The sequence below is a fragment of the Rhodnius prolixus genome, unplaced genomic scaffold (genome assembly GCF_049639745.1).
Source record: "Rhodnius prolixus isolate KJV_2025 unplaced genomic scaffold, Rpr scaffold_6, whole genome shotgun sequence".
In the NCBI taxonomy this organism is placed as follows: domain Eukaryota; kingdom Metazoa; phylum Arthropoda; class Insecta; order Hemiptera; family Reduviidae; genus Rhodnius; species Rhodnius prolixus.
The window spans coordinates 19,706,956-19,726,203 of NW_027411634.1; the positions used below are offsets into that span (position 1 = coordinate 19,706,956).

The window sequence follows — 19,248 nt, forward strand, 5'->3', positions numbered from 1 at the left end:
ATTTCCTGGATTGTCGGAAATTTGCCAATTAAACATTTATGTTGTTTTCATTCTTCCGGAAGTTAATTAATTCAGTTCTTTGTTTTTAAATAATCTATTTTTCTACTTCAATTTCATCGGTTTTCCATATTTTCTTTTTTTTACACGTAATTTTGGTTAACATATTTATTTAAAATACATACGTACATCTTTTTAACCATATACATATATTTGTATACATGTGTCATGCCAAAATTATTGTTTGTTTACATGCTAACTTAAAATATTCACATGTAAATAAATATAAAGTCATATGTTTCTCTTCGTGTGACTTCTACGTAAATAAGATGCTAATATTTATATATATTGTCTTTGCACATGCTTAGCCAATTTCTCGTCACTACTAAAATTTCCATTAATGTTGAGGCGAATATAATAAACAATATACGCTCTTCTATTCTTGCAATTTGAAGGTATTGCGATTTTATATTTTTTATATTATTATATTAAATAAATATTTCATAGAAAAGTAGTTCGACTTAAATTTAAATATTTTTTTTTTCCAAGTATAAAGTTTTTATTTAAAGAATTGGTTTTTGTTTGCAAAAAAAATGTTTCAAGCTAACTAAAAATTGATAAGAACGAACAGGATGATAAGTATGACGTAACACGAAGTTTTATTGCGGCACAGCTGTTTCTTCTAGCTTCTATTGTGTCTCATCTTTTTTAACTGAAGTTTTTTTTTTATCTTCAACTTTTTATCATTTCCTATTTTATTTTTATGATTTATTTCTTGTGATATTGCTTTTATTACAAAAAAATATTGCTAGTGAAATCATAGCCTTTTGTTGATTAGATACCAGAATGCAACAAATTGGTCACTGTTCTTGGTAATTTATTTGTTAAAATTCCAAATTAGGTTTTTAATCATAAATATGTGTTTTTAAATCAAAGTGAATTAGATATTTTTTTTTTAAGTTTAATTTTGCAAATTTGCGAGAATATGTATTCTTATAATTGTTAACGAGGAATTTGTTTTGAGCTACATCTTGGACCATTTATGAAAGTATCGTTATTTCCTCTTTTATATTGCACATTAATATAATCATTGACTTTTATCATATTTGAATTCAAGGCCACTGTAAAATATTTTTTTTTTTTTAGAAGTATAGATAAAATTGTTGCATCCAAATATTTGTAGAAGAATCGGAATTTTAGTGAATTCTATTTCCAAACGAGTCGGCTAAGTAATGATTCCTCCTAGAATCTGGTGTGAACACCTTACATCTTACAGTAGTAACTATTCTCAAGGTTATTATAACTCTTAAATTGTTTTCAAAACTTCAAACATTTTGAGACATATTTAATTCTTACCAACTTCATACAGTTTATAACCTTAATTGAAGTTTATAACCTTTCATTACAGCATGTAGGAATCCCATACCACTAAACATTACCCACGAAATTAGCCACTAAAAAGCGAATTTTTATCGAAAGTAAGATACAAGTAAAAACAATAAATCTATTTGTATTTGCTCATGTACCGAATTTTGGAAATTCTATCCGCCATTTTCCAAAAAAATATCTCAAAATCTGGAATAATCCATTGGAGTAAGCGTGATACTTCCGGATGTTAAATTTCATTCAAATTGGATTTTTGGCAAAAAAAAAGTGAAACTTTATATGTAATCCACTCTCAATCCTCTTACCTCAACTTTGGCGGCCATTAACTCCAGTTAATTTTGCTTTTTATTCATAGTCTCCGGCCATTCACCTCATGAATTTTGCAAATTTTCGAATCTTAGCTGCTGGCCCTTGGATTTTTATCTTTCTAGGAGTTTCTTACAGCTTCACTGCCCCGGTGATGGACAGTGTTGTCTGCACAATTTATCTAAATTTTGTTTAATGAACTATTGAAGCAGTTGCAGGGGGGGGGGAAAGGGTAAATTCTGTGCACTTCTGAGGAAAGTTTTTTTCTCAAATCTCGTCCAAGATAAGATTATTTGAACTCAAATTGTGTTTGAGTTGGGCGCCACGGTAGCCGAGCGGTTAAGAGGCGAGACCTGCAAAGCTAATATGTATTGTTGGTTTAGTGGGTTCAATTCCCAGTCTTAGGCCTTAGATTTTATTTAATGGTTAATAAAAGAAATTTACAGTAAAGTATGTTTGCTAGTCGCCACTGTCCACGGCGCCTAATTGGTAGTTGGACGTTAAGCCCTGCCTGAAAAAATAGGCGAGTACATTACTTTTTAGTTTACTTTACTTGTGTTTGAGTTCATTTTCCTCAAATGTTCAGTCAATAATTTTGTTTTGATAAAAATAAAGTAGATATTAGCGTCATTCTTACACTACCGAGCATTTTTTTTGCAACTTTGTTTCTCGAAATCTGTTTTATCTACGTAATTGCAAAAAAAATTACTCTTGTAAACTGAAGAATTACCCTATATTTTAAAGAAATTTTAGGGAATTTTATTTTTTATATAAAATTTTTTAACGGTAAACTTTTTCGTGCACTTTTTGACGCTCAAACCCTACCGGACAGTTTTAATAAATAATACGAGGGTCGTTTGAAAAGTCCGTGCAAAAATAAAAACTACTTAATTTTTGGGGGTAAACCTTTTTTATTTTTCAACATAGTCTCCTTTTAGGCTTATACACTTCGTCCAACGCTGCTCTAGTTTGTTGATCCCTTCCGAATAATAGGATTTGTCCAAGTCTGAAAAATAGCCATTCGTTTCTGCAATCACCTCCTCGTTTGAATAAAATCTTTTTCCCGCCAGCCATTTCTTCATATTGGGAAACAAATAGTAGTCCGAGGGAGCCAAGTCTGGAGAATAGGGGGGATGTGAAACGAGTTGGAACCCTATTTCCATTAATTTTGCGACCACAACTGCTGAGGTGTGAGCTGGTGCGTTGTCGTGATGGAAAAGGACTTTTTTGTGGGCCAATCGTGGGCGTTTTTCTTGCAGCTCGGTTTTCAAACGGTCCAATAACGATGAATAATATGCACCTGTAATAGTTTTACCCTTTTCCAGATAGTCGATGAGGATTATTCCTTGCGAATCCCAAAAGATAGTCGCCATAATCTTTCCGGCCGAAGGAACGGTCTTCGCCTTTTTTGGCGCAGATTCCCCCTTGGTAACCCATTGTTTATATTGTTCTTTGGTCTCAGGAGTGTAGTGATGTATCCATGTTTCATCCACAGTGACGAAACGACCCTTAAAGTCCTGCGGATTCTTCTGGAACAGCTGCAAACCGTCCTTGCAACACTTCACACGATTTCGTTTTTGGTCAAGCGTGAGCAATCGCGGCACCCATCTTGCGGATAGCTTTGTCATGTCCAAATATTGACGCAAAATATTATGTACCCGTTCATTCGAGATGCCCACAGCACTAGCAATCTCACGCACCTTCACTCTTCTGTCATCCATCACCATATCATGGATTTTATCAATGATTTCTGGAGTAGTAACCTCAACAGGGCGTCCAGAACGTTCAGCGTCACTTGTGCCCATATGGCCACTCCGAAAATTTTGAAACCACTTATAAACGGTTCTAATCGAAGGTGCAGAGTCACCATAATGTATATCAAGCTTCTCTTTAGTCTCCTGAGGCGTTTTGCCTTTCATAAAGTAGTGTTTAATCAACACACGAAATTCTTTTTCGTCCATTTTTTGAAAATCACTCGACTTCCTCGATTCAAACGAATGCCAAACACAAAGAAATAGACCGATCTGGCTGAAACTTGGTGTGTGTTCTTCCAAGAGATGCTACTAACTAAACATAACCTCGATACGCGCCAGTAGTGCTATCTCTCTGACTTTGCACGGACTTTTCAAACGACCCTCGTATTTCCGGCAAAAGAATTTTTTTTTCCATCATTTTGTTACCAGTTCTTAATCGATCAGCCAACTATGATAGTATTGATCGATCTTTTTGTCGATAGAACTGAAAGTTATGCGGTTATCGTGTTGGATTCCCACGCGGAGATCCCGGGTTCGAATCCCAGCAGCTGGATCCTTAGATTTTTATCTTTCTAGGCGCTTTTTACAGCTTCACTGTCCCCGGTGATGGACAGTGTTGTCTGTAACTTTGGGAACACTGTTCAGATGTTGACGCGTCTTAAAAATCATTACAAAAAAATATTAGAAGTTAGTTATAAGTAATAAGAAGATACTCGTAGAATAAGAAACCCACAAAATTAGTTATTTAGATTTGTTTGCATTCGGACAATGTGATGGGGTCGATAAATATTTATACTGTTACAATTGTTGAAGTTGGTCGCTGTGAAATAGCATTATCTTAAATGCTCATACCCAAATATAACTCTTGTAATTTTCCACCTTGCAATTAAGTGTTCACCATTTTGTTGAAGTTCATTTAATGGTACGTATTTTAGCATTTTTTTTTTGCATACCCCAATCATTTTATGCGAATTATACGGCTGTAGGGGGATTTTTTCAAGTGTTAATTTTTGGTGAATCTTCTGAATTTATTGTATTTTACACAATTTTTAAGAAGTTTGGCCTCAATTAAAACCGTTTTTAGGACTCAACAACAATCTGGGAAAGAGACTCAGTGCACTTACTGAAACTGACAACTCTTATGATAGTCTAATAATAGTCTTTATTAGAATAAAGACTGCCTCCAGGTCAACGACCAACGAGGGAGTCGGTCATCTCATACATACGAGGTCTGTAAATTAAGTAATGAGACTGATTTTTTAAAAAACTTTTATTCAAAAAGAATTACAATTCTATATTGACACCTTCAAAATAACTTCCTTCTGAAGCCACACAGCGCTGGAGACGTTTCTTCCACTCCTCATAGCAGTGCTCGAACTCCGATACTGGAATAGCCTTCAGCTGGTCTCGGTTACAGCCGTTTGAATGTTTTCGACTGTCCCCAAAATGAGTTCCCTTGAGGTGATTTTTCAACTTCGGGAAGAGAAAAAAGGTCAGGCGAATTAAGGAGGCTGAGGAGCCACAGGAATGTTTTTACTGGCCAAAAACTCTGGTTTATTGAAATTGCTGTGTGACAAGGAGCATTGTCCTGATGCAACACCCACTTGTTCTTGATGTTTTGTTCTCACACGAATGACCCTTTTTCAGAAGTTTTTTAAGAACCTCTCGGTAAAAGTGTTGATTGACCGTTTGACCTTTGAGGTTGAAACTCTTTGTGGATGATTCCGTGGATATCGAAAAAAACAAATCAGCATGCATTTTTGATCCTCGACTTCGCCATCCTTGCTTTTTTGGGCCTTGGAGAGGTTGAAGTGTGCCACTCCATGCTCTGGCGTCCTCTTTATTCGCCTGACTTGAGTCCTTGTGACTTTTTTCTCTTCCCAAAGTTGAAAAATCACCTCAAGGGAACTAATTTTGGGACAGTGGAAAACATTCAAACGGCTGTAACCGACCAGCTGAAGGCTATTCCAGTATCAGAGTTCTAGCGCTGTGTGCTTCAGAAGGAAGTTATTTTGAAGGTGACAATATAGAATTGTAATTCTTTTTGAATACTCCAAATAAGCCAAAGAAAAATCAATCAAAAATTAGGTTGCTTACGTAAATAAATTAAATAAATAAATTAGTTAATAAAAAATAAATAACTAAAATAAATAATAATAGTACAAATTAAATAATGAACCACACGAGTCTTAGCTACTAAATTTTTAATACCTTTTGCCGTAATTTCGTGGCAATCTTAACAGTAATTGATGACTGAATACTAGCCATAGTCTCCATTTTAATATTTTATTAAATCATCTTTCGACAATATCTCTTTATGTTATTAGAATATTTTAATCTGATTTCTTTTAATCTTGAATTCTTATGGTAGCAGTGGTATTTAAAATCTAGTTTGTCCCAGACTACTGTTAACAAAAATGGGAGAACAAATCCAAGAAAGATGATTCAAAAAGAACACCATCCGCTTGTACAAACAGCACAACTTACCACAAACCACCTTATCAAATACAGTCATCAACTGGACATTATCACGAACACAATGACGCTGTTACAAACAGGAAGGAAATAAAGACGTCTTAGATAGAACAGAAATATACGAACAAAAAAAAAAAAATCACCAAAACGTTATGAACGACCAAATGAACTCAGTTACACTCTTCAATGTCATTCCGTGCTAAACACACACTGACACAGCTGAGCAAACCTCAAAAATTAAAAATGGAAGAACGAACTAGGGCATTTTAAACGTTTTTTCCTCTTATTTTCTTTTAAAGATTTTACTTATTTACGAATTTATTAGAAACCCACATGAAATAAGTGTAATTCCATCTTTTTCTGCTTAAATTCGCTTGCCCTCCTATTTCGTTGAAAAGACAACTCCAATTTAAAAATTCTAAAACATTATACAAACACTAAACGTACAGAAAAGCCTACGGTTCAGTAAAATTTTTGTATAATAATAATAAATTTATTGCATATAAGGTTACCTTATAGCCCTTTATTAGCTTTTAAAAATATTTCAATAAACAGAAACATTTGTAAATTAAATATGAACTTTAGGATAAAAGAAATAAACATAAATAACTACCAGTACCATTAAATTATAAAAAATTAAGATCCAAACTACTGAGATACCAAATCTAGTAAAACTTATAAATATAACTGAAATATAGACTGTTCATTCTTTTTGGCGACTGAATCATAGTTTCAATAGGATGAAAAATTAATGCCAGTTTCAGTCATGATAAACTTTATTATGCCGAGCTTTCGACCTAGCGACTAGGTTCATCTTCAGGGCTGTGGAACATATTTACAGTGTGTTAACAATTATATTACAATGAATATGTATAATGTAACGAAATTTACAAAAATTATTTACCTAGTTTACAAAGTAATTATTTTACATTAAAGGGTTGGTGTGTCTTCTGTCTTGTCTGTTCATGGACTGAGTGTGATCGTGTTAGGTTGTGTGGAAGTCAGTGTTGCCAATTGTCAAGTATTTTGTAGTAAATTGGCGTATATGTTGGCTTAAATTGTTGGTGTCAGTTTTGAAATTTAAACTGTTTTCTGTCTTAGATATGTACAGTATATCATTTCTAGCACTTTCCCTTTTTTGTGTGTTGGTTTCTTGATTTAAGTATCTGTGTGTTTGGGAAATCGAAAGTGTGATGATTTTCTGTGCTATGTAAGGAAAGTCCATGAACAGACAAGACAGAAGACACACTAACCCTCTAATGTAAAAATATTACTTTGTAAACTAGCCCTGAAAATGACCTAGTCCCTAGGTCGAAAGCTCGGCAAAATAAATTTTACTAGACTGAAATGGCAGTTATTTTTTTCAATCCCATTTATATTTATGATTTGTTATCACCGTGGGGACCAGTACTACCAACACATTTTCGTGTTATTTCCGGGTTAAGTATGAACCTACTATTTATACATATACCAATATAAAACCCTTACAGAACTGTCCTAACAGACAGTTTAAATAGGGGTACTGTTAATATTAGGCATTTAAAGGCAATTTCTAAACCAGATTACCACTGCAAGAGATTTTTACTTTTTCAGATGAAATTTTTGGAAATTGTGCTAAGAATTTGCCTCAAATTTCATATATACAGTGGTACCTCGGTTCTCGACCACAATTCGTTCCGAAAGTGTGGTCGAGAACCAAAACAATCTATCCCATAAGAAATAATGTAAACTATGTAGTTTATTTCGTTTCTAAGCCCCAGAAATACGAGTATGCTGTTTTACTGGCCTAATTTTTATATTTTATGTAAAAACATCTATCTAAACAAGAAATAAGATCTAAAAGTGTAAATATAAAAACAACTCGGCTCATCTCGAGTGTTCGAGGACAATATTTTCTCGAATTTCTTGGTCGAATACCGATTTGTTCGAAAGTCAAGTCGTTCGAAAACCGAGGTACTACTGTAATTTATACACATAAATTTAAAATTTTGTTTGTATATTGTTGGAATAAGATTCATTCTAAGGAACTTAAGGATTTACAATCCAAATAATTTTAGTATGCATTAAGTACGAGGGTCGTTTGAAAAGTCCGTGCAAAAATAAAAACTACTTAATTTTTTGGGGTAAACCTTTTTTATTTTTCAACATAGACTCCTTTTAGGCTTATACACTTCGTCCAACGCTGCTTTAGTTTGTTGATCCCTTCCGAATAATAGGATTTGTCCAAGTCTGAAAAATAGTCATTCGTTTCTGCAATCACCTCCTCGTTTGAATAAAATCTTTTTCCCGCCAGCCATTTCTTCATATTGGGGAACAAATAGTAGTCCGAGGGAGCCAAGTCTGGAGAATAGAGGGGATGTGAAACGAGTTGGAACCCTATTTCCATTAATTTTGCGACCACAACTGCTGAGGTGTGAGCTGGTGCGTTGTCATGATGGAAAAGGACTTTTTTGTGGGCCAATCGTGGGCGTTTTTCTTGTAGGTCGGTTTTCAAACGGTCCAATAACGATGAATAATATGCACCTGTAAAAGTTTTACCCTTTTCCAGATAGTCGATGAGGATTATTCCTTGCGAATCCCAAAAGACAGTCGCCATAATCTTTCCGGCCGAAGGAACGGTCTTCGCCTTTTTTGGCGCAGATTCCCTCTTGGTAACCCATTGTTTAGATTGTTCTTTGGTCTCAGGAGTGTAGTGATGTATCCATGTTTCATCCACAGTGACGAAACGACGCTTAAAGTCCTGCGGATTCTTCTGGTACAGCTGCAAACCGTCCTTGCAACACTTCACACGATTTCGTTTTTGGTCAAGCGTGAGCAATCGCGGCACCCATCTTGCGGATAGCTTTGTCATGTCCAAATGTTGATGGAAAATATTATGTACCCGTTCATTCGAGATGCCCACAGCACTAGCAATCTCACGCACCTTCACTCTTCTGTCATCCATCACCATATCATGGATTTTATCAATGATTTTTGGAGTAGTAACCTCAACAGGGCGTCCAGAACGTTCAGCGTCACTTGTGCCCCTATGGCCACTCCGAAAATTTTGAAACCACTTATAAACTGTTCTAATCGAAGGTGCAGAGTCACCATAATGTTTATCAAGCTTCTCTTTAGTCTCCTGAGGCGTTTTGCCTTTCATAAAGTAGTGTTTAATCAACACACGAAATTCTTTTTCGTCCATTTTTTGAAAATCACTCGACTTCCTCGATTCAAACGAATGCCAAACACAAAGAAATAGACCGATCTGGCTGAAACTTGGTGTGTGTTCTTCCAAGAGATGCTACTAACTAAACATAACCTCGATACGCGCCAGTAGTGCTATCTCTCTGACTTTGCACGGACTTTTCAAACGACCCTCGTATGTTTACAAAGTTTGTGGCATTCAAAAAAAAAAAATATATATATATCACGGTTCGCCTAGAACGATTTTAATTGAAAAGTTCACCAACATGAAAAATTTTTCTTTCTCCTTATTATTTGGGTCAAAACTAACCAAAATCCACTGAAAACCAAATCGGTTTACGTTGCGGATTTTTTTTTTTTAAATTTTTCAGGTCAAAAAACGGGAAAACGGCTTTTTTTTGCATTGTTAAGCCTAATAAATAGAAAAGCAATAAAACTTTTTCCAAAACCAATGCATCATTTTGAAGCTGAGGGAATTTCCGACAGATTGATGTATTTTATAAATGATAAAAATGAAATTTCATTTTTAATTTCATTTTAAATTTCATAAATGATAAAAATGAAATTTCAAAGCCGTTTTTTGACCTGAAAAATTAAAAAAAAAAAAAATCCGCAACGTAAACTGATTTGGTTTTCAGTGGATTTTGGTTAGTTTTGACCCAAATAATAAGGAGAAAGAAAAATTTTTCATGTTGGTGAACTTTTCAATTAAAATCGTTCTAGGCGAACCGTGATATAAAAAATTTATTATCTCGAGAATGAGATTGGAGCGAATGTAGGTCTACCTGTCTTATAGAGATCTCCAGTTCGAATCCCTTGTATCGCTAATTTTTATTTGTTAGAAAAACAACGTTCTTTGGCCCCTTTTAGACCATCTAATTGCTAGTTAGACGTTAAGCCCTGCTTGACAAATTTTAGCAATAACTTTACTGTTTACTTACTTTTTATTCTCCAAAATTAGGACCAGAGAGTGGGCGAACGTTCACAATTTTATCACTGCATCCCCCCTCCACCGGAATGCATAATATTGCATTTTCCGCTCGTGTTAATTTAAATAACAAAACGGCTGATATGAAGTAGCGCTTGTTTTTTGTTCTTATATTTAGTTACTCTTTTGTCCAATGTTTAGTTTTTTAAAAAATATAAATGCGAACAGAATGTCATCCCATAATTTTGGCATAAAACTACTGCAATAAAACATTTTGGGATTTTAAAAAAATAACAAAAACCAAAACCAAAAACAGCTTTTTATTCAGACTAATCGCTTTAACAATTCATAATTAAATTCCAGCACACCCAATACAAATAAAGAGTAATTGCCAGCCATGAAAATGCCATCACAAATCAAAGCTGAAGATAACTTTGATTATGATAAATCGATATCTACCTTACATAATATTGAAAAAGAGCCAGCCGTTGATTTTTCCGAATACATGTGGATGGAGAATGCTGATGAATTTGATGAGCAAGTGATGAAACAATTAGAAGAAGAGGAATTAATGGAGGAATGCATTGAAGCCATGCTTGAAGAAGATGATGTGCTAGATGATGATGTCAGATCACAAGAAAAAATGGGCGACATTGTTTATGAGTTCACAAAAATAATTAGCGCTAAAGGGAAAATGGAGCCGGCAAAAAAGATCTGTCTCAATCCAAACGCTGACGAATTCATTCCAAGAGTTAGAACCGAACTTTAGGAGGCCTAATGTTGGAATACATTATTAATCAAAGATGAGGGATTCAGTTAAAGAAATTAATTGGAGTTTAAAAAAAATAATATCTTCCAAATAATTAATAAATAATATGTTTTTAAAAGAGCTTTCATAAATAAACAAAATTTTATTACGTAAATTTGTAGATAATATACTTAGCAATATTAATAATAATAATAATAATAATAATAAAGGGAAGGGATTAGCTATGAGGTTAGCATACTGGACTCCCACGCGGAGGTCCCGGGTTCGAATCCAGCAGCTGACCCTTAGATTTTCTCTTCCTAGGAGCTTCTTACAGCTCACTGTCCGGTGATGGACAGTGTTGTCTGTAACGAGAGAACACTGTCCGGAGGCCGGCAGTGCACTGAAAAAAGCTTCGGGCGTCAATAACCTTAGACGTTGACGCGCCTTAAATCATTAAAAAAAAAAAAAAATAATAATAATAATCATCATCATCATCATCATCATTCTGTATTTATGCAATTTGACTCGTTGCAGTGAGTCGCTTCGTACATTTTTTGTTTTGCATCTAACATAAGTACACTTCTAGTGCAAATAAATGAAATAAAATGAAAATTAGAATAACTAGATAAATAAGTGAATTGATAGCATCTACACTCCTTTTGAAAACAAATTAGTCATTAGATAAGTGAGTAAATATATAAATAGCACATTTTAAGAACAAGGAAAAGTAAATAAATAAATAGATAAATAAAGTAAAATAAAATATCTCAAAATAAATTTAAGACAAAATCTCTTCTTTTGATTACACCCAACATATAAATTGCTATAGATTGTTAGATATTGTTATAGATTTTAGTTTATTCAAATCGGAGATCATTAACAAATTGACAGTATTTTCTTTCTTGCTGATATTATTATTAATACATATATCTTTCTAGGAACTGATCTCGAGATAATTTATAATAAGGGCATCTAAGTAATATTGTGACTATCATGAATACTATATTCATTATGATTCATTACTTGTATTCATTATAATTGCACATTTCACATATTTCCTTCGCATTAATCGTGTGAGACTTTTCATCAATAAACAATCTTATAAAGGTTTTATTTAGCAGTCTCAATTGGGCTACAATTCTAATTTATTTAAGATTAAAATTATATTTTAAGGTATTGTTAACCACCAATAAATGATGCCATCAATCTATATTTGTCCTTATATCTTGAATTAAGGATCCTTTCAATATCTTCAAGTGATATATATTTAGTATTTATGATATTTTAATTACTTAAAACATTTTAAATTAATCAGCTGTGATCATTTTACTGGAATTCAAAGTTTAAAAAACTCATGTGGTTTGTAATAATATACATAAGTTTATATTAATCAAACGCAATCTTACCTAAGACGTTTAGAATTAGATTTAAATTCAGGGCCTATAATCTACAACTCTTATACAACTGTCTTACCGGACGGTTATCATTTACTTAACCATAAACATGCGTGGCTACGGCGGGAAAAAACTTTTTAAAAGAGATTACAAAATACTTCAAGAAACAGAAAATCGAATGAAGCGATCTCTTATTAATGTGTCATTTCCGTGTAAAGTACTGGCCTACCACTTATATACCAATATAATTAGAGGTACTGTTAATATTAGGCATTTAAAGGCAATTTCTAAACCAGATTACCACTGCAAGAGATTTTCACTTTTTTTCAGATGAAATTTTTGGAAATAGTGCTTAGAATTTATCTCAAATTCCATATATTATAATTTTACACATTCATCAAAGGTCGTAAATTCAGTTATAGCATTAAATTTTCAATATTATTGTTAAGAATTCATTAAATAGATGTCACAGACCCTTACGCTGTAACGAGAGAACACTGTCCGGAGGCCGGCAGTGCACTGGAAAAAGCTCCGGGCGCTAATGACCTCAGCTGTTGATGCGCCAAAAAAAAAAAAAAAAAAAAGAGACCCTTACGCTCACCATTTTCATTCATAATACTTTTTTTTTATCAAATAATGATAAAATGTATATTACATTGTCGTAAATATTAATAAAAACAGGCACTTTATTTTAAATCTATTCCAAATTATTCTTCCGATTTATCTTTATTATGTTCTCTTTATTCTGAATAATCATCACACTCGCATATTAAAAAACTTAGTGCGCTAGTTCTATAAAACTTTAATTTTTTAAAATGTTTCCCAATAAATTCTATGAGAGAAAGAGAAATGGTTAGGCTTTAAAACTGTTATTACTGTTCAGTGTACCGTCTTTGAGAAGGAATGGATTAGCTGAGTGGTTAGCGAATACTGGCTTCCAACACGGAGATCGCAGGTTCGAATCCAGCTGTTGGCCCCTTAGATTTTTCTCCTCCTAGGAGCTTCTCACAGCTAACTGTCCGGTGATGGACAGTGTTGTCTGTAACCAGAGAACACTGTCCGGAGGCTGGCAGTGTACTGAAAAAAAAAAACTCTGGGCGCCAATAACCTTAGATGTTGTCGCGTCTTAAATCATTAAAAAATAAATAAGTAAAATTTGTGAATGAATTTCAAAATTAGATGAAAAAAAACCTTCTACAATTGGTGAGGAACTTGTAAAGCCAGTAGAAATTGAAAGTTACTGTGTTAATTCATGGGAAAAAGGGTGCAGATGAACTGCGGAAAAATGCCATTATCAAATGATACAGTTTGTAAAAGGATTACAGAAATTGCTGAGGACTTGCTTCAACAATTAATGGAAATAAATTAAACAAAGCTCAAAATTTGCCATACAGCTTGATGAGTCCACAGACAATCAAGATTCAGCTCAATTGACAGTATTTATAGCCAAATCATTAGGTGTTAGGTTATAAAATAGACGGCAAGAAACTTTAAAAAGGGGTCGCGGTCGCAAAAAGTTGTAAGAATCACTGATTTACACATTGAACTTAAATAACGGGTAAAGGTAAACTATTAATAGGTAAAGAAAAAAGGCTAATTTCTTCGTGCTGAGAATATAATTATGTGCCAAGTTCAAAGTACGCTCTCTTGCGTCACATAATGAAGTCTTAATAGCTTTTGGCAACAAATCTTATTTTGCTTCCTAGAAGCGTAAAAGTTTCTTTTATGCAGCTTTTTTTTTTCTTTTTTTTTTTACATAGGTAAATATTTGTGTGGTCTGTCCGGATTGGTGTAGTGGTTATGAAGTACGGCTTTGTAAGTGGGAGATCCCCGAACCCTACGATATTTGTTAGTAAAGAATGTGTTTCTTTCTGCATTGACGGCACCTAATTTGTAATTAGATGTTAAGCCTCCCATTTGAGGAAAAAAATAGACAAATTGTTTTGGACTTAATAAATATTGGCTTGATTCTGATCGACATAAAAAGAGCCTTGACATTTCCTGGGATATAAGTCTTCTCTACCGCCTCATGGGTATATAACTTCTCTCTTTACGTCATATCTCTCCAGTAGTAAGGCAGTAATCTGCCTCAACTCGGCCGTATTTAAAGCAGCCATCCAAAAGCAGTGGACATGCCTTAAGATTCTAACCTATTGATCAGTAACTCCTAATCCTCATCCATAACCTTTTCGCGCCATCTACTTGTCCTGTTCGCGGATGACATCAATTTCTTCCCTCCATCAAAGAGAATCAACACTGACAAAATGATGGCTCTAAAAATGAAAGTAAACCTCGACAAAACAAACGCCATGTTTTTCACTGAAACGTTCATCCATCTTAACAATAGGTAAATTTAAAAAGATAATTTTTTTTTATTTCAATTCCTGACCGGTTTTAGACTATCATCCGTCACCAAAAGTTAATTAATCAGTTTGTTGTAAAGAATTGGATCTCTGATGATGCAAAAGTCCAAAATCGGTCGGGAATATTAAAAAAAACATGCCTGCTGCGACGGATAAAATGAGCTAAATTACCCAAAACGACGGATCTGACCAATTTTCAATAAACACAACTGTTTGATCCTTTGGACTAATCGTTTGATCCTTTGGACTAATCGTTTGATTCTTTGGACTAATCGTTTGATCCTTTGCACTAATAGTTTGATCCTATGGACTAATCGTTTGATTCTTTGGACTAATCGTTTGTTTCTTTGGACTAATCGTTTGATCCTTTGCACTAATCGTTTGATCCTTTTCACTAATCGTTTGATCCTTTGGACTAATCGTTTGTTTCTTTGGACTAACCGTTTGATCCTTTGGACTAATCGTTTGATCCTTTGCACGAATTGTTTGATTCTTTCGACTAATCGTTTGGTCCTTTCGACTAATTGTTTGATCGTTTGGACTAATCGTTTGATCCCTTCGGCTAATCGTTTGATCCTTTCGGCTAATCGTTTGATCCTTTGCACTAATCATTTGACCCTTTGGACTAATCGTTTGATCCTTTGCACTAATCACGTCTAGGTTTTCCGCTAATTCTAGATAACGAACATCGCTACCCGTGTCCAGGATTTTTTTGGGGGTTTCCTTTATTAATGTATTCGCAACTGCGTATTATACAGTGATGCAACAAGTTTATATGATAAGTGTACAACATTAAAATTAAAAACCAAGAAAATAATAATAATAATAATTAAAAAAAATTAATTTAAGAGCTTGAATGAAGGTCATCCAACGATGGCCTTCATTTATTTAAAGTACTGAATAAATTTAATTCGAAGTACGTCCTGGTTATTATTGTTCGATCATCGTCGTTTTAGTCTACGATGTGCATTTGAAGGTAGAAAGTAGTATACGGGATAAGTTGCTATTTAGGGGATAATGATGTAGCATGTCCAGGAAATGATGATTTTGGAATAGCTGACAAGAATTACTTTTTATCATCATACTTTGGCGTCTCAAAGATCAGTTGTGTAATACTAATTCCTCCTATGCAAATTGGTTATCACACCGATATTACTCTTAACTGTTGGCACTGCGAGAAAGAATTACTCAGAATTGCGTTTGATTCCCTACTATATACTAAAATCGACTCCCCTGCATGGTGTTATTAAGAATTAAATTCGTATGAAATGTTTGGAATATGAGGAAAATTTGTGAGTTAATTCCTGGAGAACAGAAGTTAGAGCAAGTCATGTGAGTGTCCACAGCCAGAATTTTTGTAAAGATAATTATTCTGCACATTGCTGCCAATGTACAAATCATCGTATCTTTATTTCCCGTTTGACTCATACTCCATCATAATAGGAGATATGTAAATGACGTCATCAACACATTTATTATATAATAACCAGTCTGGGTGCTTTGTAAGATCTATTTATCAAAATATTGTCTTATATAAAAAATGAAGTACTCATTTTTTAATAATTTAATACAATACTCCGCAATTACGTTTATGTAATTAGTTTAAACTCCGGATTCCTTTTTCGTTTTCTTACATGTACCACTTCTCTATTTAATCTACCGCAAATGACAACACAAGTTTGCTAAATTGTAAAATAAACACATCGGCTAAAAACACTAAATATGTGATTAATTTTTGAAGCGGACTTTTTACCGGATGTTACGTTCACTTTACATTCATTTATTTATTTTTTTAATTTTTAAATCGCCCCTCCCCAAGAATTCCATCATTCCCCAGCATCATTAATTTTAAATGAAAATCCTGGTAGTAAATTTAATAGTAAAAAATGAAATGGAATAAAGCGGATCTTTAACCCGGTACTAAATTAAGTCTGTGTAATTCAAGAAAAGGAAAGAGCAGTTCTTACTTTCAAATATATAATTCTTTGGGGTCAAAGTAATGTGATAGTTGTCTAACAATTATAAAAATATTACTGGCTTAGGAGGATCATTTGTAATTGTTATGAATGTGGTTTTGTAAAATGGCTAGTTAAATGCTGGTGGACTTGTATAAATGCTTTAATTTGATTGCAAAATTGTAATTGTGAAATTTGTGAGCATAAACTGTCTTATTTTTTTCATTCTTTAGAGAATTTTTTTTCAATTAATATTTTAATTAATATTATTATTAAAATTAAATAACAATAAGGAGAACAGAGATGGGGAAAAATTTAATCAATTAAATTCCGGTTGAATAAAAACAAAATTTAATTTTAATAATGGTTGAAATTAGAAAATTTAATTGCTCAAAATTAGTTGATTGATTAAATTAATTTTTAATTAATTGAAATTTAATCAATTAAATTCCGGTTGAATAAAAACAAAATTTAATTTTAATAATGGTTGAAATTAGAAAATTTAATCGCTCAAAATTAGTTGATTGATTAAATTAATTTTTAATTAATTGAAATTTAATCAATTAAAGTTTTTAATAATAAAAACTAAAATTAAAATTAAATTATCAGAATTTGAATTGATTGAATTAGATTCAAAATTTATTTTAATCACTTTGGACGATTAAATTTTTTAATTTAATCAAAATTTAAGTCATTAAAATTTTTGTAACCGCAACTTTGCCAATGGTTGAACCAGGATTGGGCCAATGCACCTTCATTCTGTCTAGCTGGTGCCTCAGTCATCACCATCAATATATCACTTTACTTAAACTCGGCACCTTCATTCCACCAATAAGAGTGCCAGGAATTGTAGAAAGTGCTTGGAAAATTAGGGAAAACTTTTGAAATATCTTCTCTCTAACTATTGTTCCCTTTCTATTCCTAAAGACCCTCTCCAAAAATTGTGAAGTTGACTCCATTTCTCCACATTTCAATATATTGTTGAGGAGAGTGCTTGACTTTGGAATAAGTTCTCTCTTGACGTATTGCTGGAGCAATGGTTTAATGGGGGCACCATGATCAATAGGAGTTTTGTCATTGAAATCTGTGAAACAAGTAGCCATAATAGATAGTTTACTGGAGGAGTAACAAGTAATACTTTTAACTTGCAAAGTGTTACCAGCTCACGGGAAGCACTGGTAAATTAGGACTAAAATACAATTTTCTCTACCCACATTGAGTAACCAAGACGGTTCAAAAAGATGAGAAAGAAGGTCACATTAAAGTAGTACTTACTTACTTTATAAGTGGCAAGTCAATCCACGGTTGGTTCAATGTAACATTAAGTGAGAATTACTGTAACGTATGCCTCAGACTAAAACAATTACGCACAAATTAACTGAGTAATGTAACCTTACGTCAGTTCTATCTAATTCAGGAACAACCTACAAAACAAGGTTCCACCAGAATAGAATAGCAATGGTGAAAAAGAAGTCGCTCTAATTACTTGTTTCACTAACACGGAGAAGTGTAGTAGCTAGATTGACAAAATAATTCACTTATACCTAAATAGGTTACAAGTAATCCAGTAAAAAATAAGTTAAATATGATTGTGGGATGGTCCTATATAAGTCTAGTGAGTCGACAACATGGTTAAATGTGAATGTAGAATCTGCATTTATGTTTAAAGAAATCACCACCAGAGTTCTCCACCGAATGGAGTATAAAGTAATCTTATAGCCTATGTAATGGCGGCTTACAAGTCTACACTATGCCCATTTCTCTTTTATCTATTTCTCGATTAAACAATAAAAATTCTCAAGTTTTTTGTTTCTCTTAACGATAATTGGGTAAAGCATAAAGTATTATTCCAAGAGAAATATTATTTATGGTATTTTTAAGGGAGAATTTTTTTTCTTGCTTAAATTGAAAGATTATAAAATACCTATGGGAGAAATGTTGGTAAAAAATTTTTAAATTAATTATTTCATTGAAAAAATTACGTTTAAAGTAGTGGCCAATCACATTGCAGTAGAGTTGCTGACTGTGGGCGGGTCATGCCCACCTCTAGTGTAACCACGCCCCGTCCAATGGAAACAAGTTATGGGCTGGGTCAAAGCGTACTAACAATGGTGCTTCAGAACTTTTCACTTATTTTTCTCATTCTTTTATTATTTTCTCATATTTTATTAACTTTTTTGTAATTTTAAAAGTAATATTAATCTTAGGCAGATATTGAGATAAAATGCTAACAAATTATTTGAAAAAAAAAAATCATTCTCAATTTTCAAGAAATTTAAGTTAAGAAGAAGTTTTCGAATAGTTTTCGCCAATATTCGACAATTTCACTAAAAAACAATCTCGTATGAACACTCGCATGACTTTTTCTTACCATTCTGTACGAATATAATTAATTTTATTGTAACTTAGAATTGCAAAACAAATAAAAAAGAAGAACGATCAATTTAATTTAAATTAAAAAATTACAAACCAGACTGATATTTAAGGTTAAGTACGCCATTAGATCAGCTTCAAATGAATCCTTCTGATAAATTCATAGTAAATTACAGTGAACGTGTTAAAGCCTTCCTTTAAAATTGCGCTTCCGGGGTATTGATTTGCTTTCTTCTTGGTAGATTGGTTAGAAATTTAATAATTAAACACTTAGAGGTAGTAAAACCTTAAAATATCTAAAATGGTAGTTCGGAAAACCTTATTTTACCCCTCGTAAAATGAGAATATAAGATGGTCCTATGTAGATTTAGTGAGGACAC

The 19,248-nt window shown here is 33.2% G+C and overlaps 2 protein-coding genes across 10 annotated transcripts in view; both read left to right on the plus strand.

Moving 5' to 3' along the window:
* Nucleotides 1-19,248, plus strand: part of cnc (NFE2 like bZIP transcription factor cap-n-collar) — a 312,953-nt gene that overhangs the window by 59,074 nt on the left and 234,631 nt on the right. The window lies entirely within an intron of this gene.
* Nucleotides 284-10,955, plus strand: LOC141461325 (polyadenylate-binding protein-interacting protein 2-like). Of its 4 annotated transcripts, XM_074142270.1 has the most exons (3): nucleotides 284-452; nucleotides 1,144-1,290; nucleotides 10,396-10,955. In XM_074142270.1, the coding sequence occupies exon 3, from the start codon at nucleotides 10,430-10,432 to the stop codon at nucleotides 10,799-10,801; it is 372 nt and encodes a 123-aa protein (XP_073998371.1). In that variant the 5' UTR covers nucleotides 284-452; nucleotides 1,144-1,290; nucleotides 10,396-10,429; the 3' UTR covers nucleotides 10,802-10,955. The 4 variants fall into 4 exon arrangements, with proteins under 4 accessions (XP_073998371.1, XP_073998370.1, XP_073998372.1 ...); XM_074142269.1 differs by lacking the exon at nucleotides 1,144-1,290 and having other exon boundaries at nucleotides 287-452; XM_074142271.1 differs by lacking the exons at nucleotides 284-452; nucleotides 1,144-1,290 and adding an exon at nucleotides 735-869.

Excerpts from the sequence above, each read along its gene's own strand:
- LOC141461325 (XM_074142270.1), top strand. The coding sequence starts at position 10,430 with ATGAAAATGCCATCACAAATCAAAGCTGAAGATAACTTTGATTATGAT.